This window comes from Prionailurus bengalensis, chromosome C1 (assembly GCF_016509475.1).
Source record: "Prionailurus bengalensis isolate Pbe53 chromosome C1, Fcat_Pben_1.1_paternal_pri, whole genome shotgun sequence".
Lineage (NCBI taxonomy): Eukaryota > Metazoa > Chordata > Mammalia > Carnivora > Felidae > Prionailurus > Prionailurus bengalensis.
Genome location: NC_057345.1, coordinates 41,825,856 through 41,834,542, shown reverse-complemented (window position 1 = coordinate 41,834,542; position 8,687 = coordinate 41,825,856). Strand labels below are relative to the sequence as shown.

Below are 8,687 nucleotides of genomic sequence, written 5' to 3'. Positions count from 1 at the left end.
CAGAGTTTTTGGATAACTACAGTATACTGTAAATAGATTTTCTATACTGTAAATGTATTTTCTCTGATTTTCTTAACTTTTTTCTTGGGCTTACTTTATTGTAAGAATATAATTTGTAATACATGTATCATACAAAATATGTGTTAATTGACTGTTTTTGTTATTGGTAAGCCTCCTGGTCAGTAACAGTAGGCCATCAGTAGTTAATTTTTGGGGGGGTCAAAAGTTATATACAAATTTTTGATTGTACAGGGAGGGAGGGTTTGGTGTCCCTAACCTCTGCGTGTTCAAGGGTTAGCTGTATTTTATTATTATTACTATTTTTAAGTTTATTTATTTTAAGAGAGAAAGAGAGAGAGAGTGAGTAGGAGAGGGACAGAGAGAGAGGGTGAGAGAATCCCAAGCAGGTTTAGTGCTGTCAGTACAGAGCCCGACACGGGGCTCGATCTCGCAAACTATGAGATTATTACCTGAGCCAAAACCAAGAGTCTGATGCTTAACAGCTTAATCGACAGAGCCACCCAGGTGCCCCAGGTTAGCTGTATTTTAAATGGGAAAACCAATCTTCTGGTTTGGAGGTCCTGGCTGTGTCATAGGTTGCTTATGAACTTTACCTCTCTGGGTAGGTATTTCTCTTTATATCTGAAGAGGCCAGATTAAAGTATTTCTGTGATACTCTACTAGTTCTCATCTTTTATACATCTAATCTGACACTTTGCAATTTGCTATAGGGTCAGAATGGTATTGAACCAAGCATCAAAGAGATATTTTTCTGGAAATATTACATTCTTCTGGTCTTCCTTCTTACCAGGTAGTTCCTTCTGTCACTTTTGGGAATTCTTCATCTGCTAAAAGCTCCTCAAAGCTTGGTTCTTTGGCCCTTTTTTCTTTTCATTTTGCAATCTCAGTGTGGGTGATCTCATTCAATAGAATTTGGTTACCACCTATATAAGCTGATAAACTTCAAATTGGCATCTCCAGTTAAAGCCTCTTTTCTGAGCTCTAGACCTAATCTTTCTTTCTTTTGCATGACACACAAATGACTCAAACATAATATATCCAAAACTGAGCTTATGCTTTTCACCTTCAAAACCTGTTCCTCTTTCAGAATTTGTTCACTGAGGTATGGCACTATTACCTACCTTGGGCTCTCTAAACAATAGAAACAGAAAGGAGACCACAGGGAGTTTTAGGCAAGGCTTTACTCTGGCTTATGCTTGGACAGAAGGGAGACAGCACAAAGGAAAGAATCCTCACTCAGGTTGACTCCATGAGGAGAGGCCAGGGAGAGTTATTTTAAAGAGACTTAGATGGGAAAAAGGTGATGTCTAAGCGTGTAGACGCTAGGATTTATTAGCACCTGTACATTTAAACGTCATGGTTCTTCATGTGTCCCATGTCTAATTGATGTGTTAAATCTCCATCACCAGCACAATTTTTAGTATTATACTGAGAGAAAACATCGGTGAAAGTTCAGCACTGGAGTCCATCTTGGCACAGATTGGTTTGGTCCGGTCTTCATCAGTCTCTGTAGTAAGCATCCTCTTTTTGTAAGCATACTCCCTCTGCTTTCCTGCAAGATATGCTACTCAAGAGACATAGAGTTTTAGCTTCCCCGCCCCCCCCCCCCCCCCCCCCCCCCGCCTTGTGGAGGAAGCCAAAGAACACTAGATTTTACAGTCAAGATAGAGGGGACCCAAGTCCAGTCCCTGGTCTATTTCATACTCATCCAGAAAGTAAGACACCAGGGAGTTATACTTGACAGTTCTTCCACATCAAGAAGTTCCCAAACCAGTCAATTCCACCTCCTAAATATATGACATATATGTATACATCTCTCCATCTCCACCATCACTCCTCAAATCCAAATTATCATTTTCTAGTGCCTATATTATTTTAATACCCTCCTAAGTGATTCCTCTCTTCTTACTTTTAGTCTTGTCCTCACCTCCACAATCCAAACTATTTTTCACACATCAACCAGAGTGATCTACCTGGAAAACACTTGTGATCTTGTCTTCCTGTTTCATTTGTTCAACCATTATTTAGTGGGTATTTATACATACATATTTAAGTAATCTCTACATCCAATGTGGGGCTCAGACTCATGAACTCAAGATCAAGAGTCATATACTCTACCAAATGAGCCAGCCAGGTGCCCCTAGTGAGTACCTTTAATGTGGCAGACATTATTCTAGAAGCTAGGAATCCAGTGATACACGAAATAGATAATGCAGGGGCGCCTGGGTGGCTCAGTCGGTTGGGCGTCCGACTTCGGCTCAGGTCATGATCTCGCGGTCCGTGAGTTCGAGCCCCGCGTCAGGCTTTGTGCTGACGGCTCAGACCTGGAGTCTGTTTCAGATTCTGTGTCTCCCTCTCTCTCTGACCCTCCCCCGTTCATGCTCTGTCTCTCTCTGTCTCAAAAATAAAATAAAAATGTTAAAAAAAATTAAAAAAAGTAGATAATGCAATTATTTCTTTTTATTCTTATAAAGGTTCTGTATTATTTTGGCCACTGACTCACTTCCCCTTTGCTCTTTGATTATGACACGTTGGTCATATTGACTTGCTTTCTCAGAGCTTTTAAACAAGTCTATTCCTATAAATTTCTACACTAATCCTATACATGTTTCAAATTTAAGTTTAAATGTCTATTGTTTAGAGAAACTCTCTATTCTAGGTCTCTCTGCATTTTTCCTTTTAGAGCTATTCACAATGATAAATTTAAAAATTTGTGTGCTTATTTATTAGGTACTGACCCAAAGGATGCAAAAATACAGATTTAATGGGGTACATGCACCCCAATGTTTATAGCAGCATTATCAACAATAGCCAAGCGATGGCGAGAGCCCAAATGCCCATTGACTGACGAATGGATAAAAAAGACGTGGTTTATATATACAATGGAATATTGCTCAGCTATCAAAAAAAAAAAAAAAAAAGAAATCTTGCCATTTGCAATGATGTGGATGGAGCTAGAATGTATTATGCTAAGGGAAATAAGTCAATCAGAGAAAGACAAATATCTTATGATTTTACTCATATGTGGAATTTAAGAAACGAAACAGTTGAACATATGGGAAGACGGTGGGGGTGGGGGGAATAGAAGAAAAGGAAACAAACCACAAGAGGTTCTTAATGATAAGAATAAATTGAGGATTGGTGGAGGGAGGTAAGTGGGAGATGGGCTAGCTGGATGATGGGTATTAAGAAGGATACTTGTGATGAACGCTGGGTATTGTAAATGATGAATCACTGAATCTACTTCTGAAACCAATATTGCACTGTATATTAACTGACTAGAATATAAATTAAAAAAAAAAAAAAGAAAAAATTTGTGTGCCTGTTTAATGTCTCTCCCACTAGTTCTCTTGTAATTCCCAGTATCTTTAGTCCCAGTACCTGGCATATATTAGGAGCTCAGTTTGTTGGTTGAATGAATAAATGTATGCCTTGATATTTATTTATATAAATAAACACACACCATATCTCTTACCGTATCTCTACAGTCGGGTCAACTATAAGATTTAGAGGGCTCTTTCTAACGGGAAAAAACTAACGGGTCACACTTTATTATTATTTTTTAAGATTTTATTTTTTAATCTCTACACCCAACACGGGACTTGAACTCACACCCCCAAGATCAATGCTCCACTGACTGAACCAGCTGGGCACCCCCAGGTCGCACTTTAGATATGGCCTCTCTTTGTTCCCAGCTATAAAATTCTAATTACTGGCTGAATCTGAAGATTCCTTATTTATGATGTTATTGCTTTGGTAAGTAAAAACAAACAAAACACCTTCAAAATAGACATGTCACTTCAGGTATTTATTGAACAACAAACATTACTGACTGCTTCACAATGTACTGACTGGGAAGCTAAGCTGGGGGCTGGATATACAAGAAAAACCATTTCCTTGAAGGAGGGAAGTCCAGAGGAGTTCTTAGCTTAAAAACTGATAGATGATCATCCTGAAAAGATGTATGAAAATAAACTGGAATATTTGAACAATATTTTTTCAATTTTATCTCATCTACTGCCCTAGTTCAGGTTTTCATCATCTCCTGCCTGAATCATTGCACTTACCCTTCCCGACTCCTTATTGGCCTACCCCGCATTATTTGTTGTCAGAGCATTCATTGTTTTAAAAATACATCACTGATTTTATTCTCTGTCCCCCCACCCCCCATTATCATAAGCATGCAAACCCCAGGGGCATCTGGCTGCCTTAGTTGGGAGAGTATGCCACTCCTGATTTCAGAGTATTGAGTTGGAGCCCCACCTTACAGGTAGAGTTTACTTAAAAAAAAAAAAAAAAGCAAGCCTGATAAAGACAAGGATTTTTGTTTGTTCCTGATTGCATTCCCTGTGTCTGGAACTCAGGCGGCCTAGAAACACTTAAATACCTTTAACAGCCATTAAATGAATCCCTCCCTCTGCTTGGTCTTTCTCCATTCATTTATACATATTTATTCCCTTTACGTGTGAGGATCTTTTGACTCACGGTGTCAGTATTTTGTACTTCATTAACATGGCAGTTGCTTTTCATTTTCCAAGTATGTCAGTTTCAGTTACAGTTGAGATGATGGCCCACCAAAGACCATTACAAGCAGAAAAAAAAAACTTTGGAAAAGGTACTTCAGGGTAGTAGTCAGGGAAGCTGTGGCTACTTAAAGTTAGCTGAACATAATGCTGTGGACTCTAGGCTGTGGGGTAGCTAATGTTTTCGCATGGAAGAATGAGCACACTGGTCTTTCAAGCGCTTTCTTAGGCTCTGAGGGCAAATAGCACCAAGGTTTGCCTGGCGATAAGGTGAAAAACCTTAACGGCTATCTGGCATTCAGCTTAGCTTAGCTCTCTCGCAGCTCCCATCCGGCGGCGAAAAATACTTCCGGCGTTCCGCTTTTTATATGCTGAGTCACAGCCTATGGCTACGCGCCGGCTGTAAAGGGCAGAATACACAAAATATAATCGGCGAAAAAAAAAACTTGGGAATTCATTTTCTCCACTCGCTTCTCGGTTTTCTCATTAGGGGAATATTTTTCTCAAGGCCGCGGAACATTACTCAGCCTCTCTCTCAAACCTACACCCCGGGAACGTCATAAACGCGGCGCAAGCACTTTCTTCCCGTCGTCCTCCACGCCACTCTCTCCGCCTCTACTTCCTCGCCCCGCCCACCCTAGGTTTCTAGGTGCTCTAAAAATCCGGCCCGGTCGCTTTGGTTCTTTTTATTCCCTGTTCCCATTGGTTGTTTGCATGCGCGTGACCTCTCTTCTTGCCTACTGATTGGCTAGAATCAGTAACGTCATCGGCGACCGCGAGGGCGGGGGCTTGAGGGAAGTTGGTGTGAGGCAGACCGGATTGGGGGAGGGGTTCAGGCCTGTCCTCCCCAGCGGCTGCGGCAGCACCAGCGCCGGCCGCCGCCGCCTCTGGAACGCGGAGGAGGAGGAGCGGCTGGAGGAGTAGGAGGAGGAGGTGGGCCCAGGCGAGCGGGATGCCCATCGCTCTAGCTTGGTAGTGAATGCTGAGGAGAGTCACGGTTGCTGCAGTCTGTGCCACCGGGAGGAAGTTGTGGTTTGAGGCCGGGCGGGAGTCCGCGGCGCTGTGGAGAATTCGAGCGCGGGGTCGGTGCGAAGACTCGGCTGCTGCCAGACCCTTTCCTACTCTGACCATGCCTGGAAGGAACAAGGCGAAGTCTACCTGCAGCTGTCCTGACCTGCAGTCCAACGGACAGGATTTGGGAGAGAGCGGCCGTGTTGCCCGTCTAGGAGCTGATGAATCTGAGGAAGAGGGACGAAGGGGGTCTGTTAGTAATGCCGGAGACCCTGAGATCGTCAAGTCTCCCAGCGACCCCAAGCAGTACCGGTGAGGGAGGAGGCTTGGACCCGGGAGGAGAGCCGGGTGGGGGCTTCTCTGTTTCTGTCTCCCGAAAGAGCAACAGGGGCACATTTCCCATCACAGGTGCTTCCTTGGGTGGAGGGCAATTAGGGGCTTCCATGTGGTGTCAGCCGGACAAGTGGGAAATCTTGAGTTTCACGAGGAATCAGGATGTCAGAATGGGAAAGGCTCTTGGAGTAATTTTGACATTCGCTAAGAATGGTGGGTTCTCTGAGGAAGGCATGCTGGATGGTGAGGGAGTCTTGGTATTAGGTTATGAGGAAAGGTTGAAGGAGTTGGGAATTTTAATTTTGGAAAAGATATTTAAGGGGCATATTATCACTGGCCACAAATAAATAGGTGCCCTTGGTTGAAAGGGGTAAAACTAATGGGTGGAAGTTATTAGAGGGTAGTGTGGCTTCAGTAAAAGAACTTGGGCGTCATAGTTGGCCTACGATGAAGTGGCTTGTTTCTATGGGTTGTTCTTCATTACTAGAATGTTTGGGTGACCTCTTCCAAAGTGTATTCGAGAGGACGTAGGTCTGAGTTGTGTGAGTCATAGAAGTCTTCTGAGGTTTCTTTTAATTCTGAAATTGTCTGCTTTTTGTTTTATGCCGGAATCCTCTAAACATGCACCTGAATATTTCTTTCAGAGGTAGCTTATTTCATAGAATGTTGTGACTATGATGTATTTTAAAGAGAGATCATATTGTCCAACAACTTCATTTTCCAGGTTGAGGAAATTGAGATCCAGAGAGTTGGCTTCTTACTTAGAATTACACTGTTAACTACAACTGATATAAAAACCTTGTCCATTTGACACCAAATCCAGTGCACCATTTACTGATTTTTATAGAGTTCTTGCTCCTATTGAGTTGAAAGGTGAAGGATTCTAGGTCCCAATTTGTTAGAAACCTCTACAGTGTTAGAACAGGAAAGAACCTTGGAGGTAATCTTTTCCACTCCCCATCACTCCCATTGGACAGATGACTGAAACAGGTGATTTAGCTTCTAGTTTAAGACTGGCCGAATTTCTCCTTTAGCTTCAAGTCTAGAGATTAACAGTACACAATTCTTTGTACTATTTTTTCCAGGCTGCAGGGTCAAGAGATCTTTATGGATGGGCTAAATCTTTTTCTCATCAAAGATGTGTTTGCATTAGTAATATGTGAATGAGCAAATTGAAACCTTGATTAAAGGTGCTTAGTTTTCTAGATTAAATGTTCAGTAATGCTTCAGTTTTTTTAGCCTACGTAAAATTACATATTAACAGCTAATGTTTAAAGAATATACACCATGTGTCAAATACTGTTCTAACTGCTTTAGATATGTTATTTCATTTAATGACCTATTTTGGCAAATTTATTTGACAAATACTAAAGTCTTGTGTGCCACGCACTGCGCTATCTTAAATCTTTTCTAAAACTTGATTGGATATAACTTAATTTTATTCTCAGTGCTGGGCATACAAAAAATGAGTACGACAACCTTTGTGTTCAGGGAGCTTCCAATGTAGAAGAGGGACACACACGTGTTAAAAAAAAAAAAAAGTTAGGGGCACCTGGGTGGCTCAGTTGGTTAAGCGGCCGATTTTGGCTTAGGTCATGATTTCGTGGTCCATGAATTCGAGCCCTGCATTGGGCTCTGTGCTGACAGCTCAGAGCCTGGAGCCTGCTTCGGATTTTGTGTACTCCCCTCTCTCTGCCCCTCCCCACTCGTGCTCTGTCTCGCCCTGTCTCTCAGAAATAAATAAATGTTAAAAAAAAAAAAAAGTTAAAATTAGGGTGCTAAAAATTTATAGAAGCCATAATGGAAGTATATGTTATATATATTAAGGAATAATATAAGGAGTTGTAAACTGCATTTAGGGAGAAAATTAGGAAAGATTTAAAAGAAGAGGTAATACTTAAGAAGAATTCTTTGAATATATTGTATTTCTATTTCGATGTGGTCCTTTGTCAAATCATTTTTCTTCTTACTGTCTCGTTTTTCTTATTTTAAATGAATGGGGGTTGATTAGTACAGGTATTTTCCAGTGACTTTCTCCTTTCAAAAGAGCAAGTCCGCTTTTATCTCTAATATACTGAAAGTTTCAATTAGACTTCTAAAGAAAAGATTTTGTTACTTAAAAAAAAAGGTGGAAAACCTCAGTGCTAGATGATCTTTAAAGACTTATCCAACCTAAAGTGAAATTCTGTGAATTTTTGTAGCCAGAAACAGACATGAAGCATCTGCAGCCCAGAGAGCTGAATTATCCTTCTAGGACCCTCTCAGATGTCTTCTCTGTGAAGTTTTTATATGTAGAACCAATCCCTCCTTTAACTGTATTTCAGTAGGATTTTGTACATCGTCTGTTACAGTACATATCCATCTTATTATATGTCTTTGGAATGTGTGAATAAGCACCAGAGGCAGACCTGATTAAAGGATTATTAGGGTGAAATAATGGCTAGAAAGATTTGCTTACCAACCTGCACTTATTAAGTAATAGCCTGTGGAATTTTACTTATGTATATGTGTAATTTGTATTTAGCTTTTGTGAAATGTTAAACATACCTACAGGACATCTATTCTGTTTTTTTTTGTTTTTTTTTTTAGGGATCTGTATAAGTGTTTAGTAAATGTTGATTTCCTTATTTGGAAGAATTAAGGGACTTCAAATTGGGAACTACTGTTTTTTTTTAATGTTAATTTATTTTTGAGAGAGAGACAGAGTGCTAGCAGGGGAGGAGCTGACAGAGGGAGACACAGAATCAGAAGCGGGCTCCAGGCTTTGAACTGTGAGCACAGAGCCCTACTGGGGCTTGA

At 41.0% G+C, this 8,687-nt stretch overlaps 1 protein-coding gene across 3 annotated transcripts in view; it reads left to right on the top strand.

Moving 5' to 3' along the window:
- Window positions 1–5,305: 5,305 nt before the first annotated feature.
- Window positions 5,306–8,687, top strand: part of NRDC (nardilysin convertase) — a 102,666-nt gene continuing 99,284 nt past the window's right edge. Inside the window, exon 1 of one of the 3 annotated variants that reach the window (XM_043578756.1) lies at window positions 5,306–5,867. In XM_043578756.1, coding sequence (XP_043434691.1) covers window positions 5,524–5,867 — 344 coding nt within the window. In that variant the 5' untranslated portion in view covers window positions 5,306–5,523. The remainder of the gene's footprint in view (window positions 5,868–8,687) is intronic. The other 2 variants (XR_006296995.1, XM_043578755.1) reach the window with 2 other exon arrangements.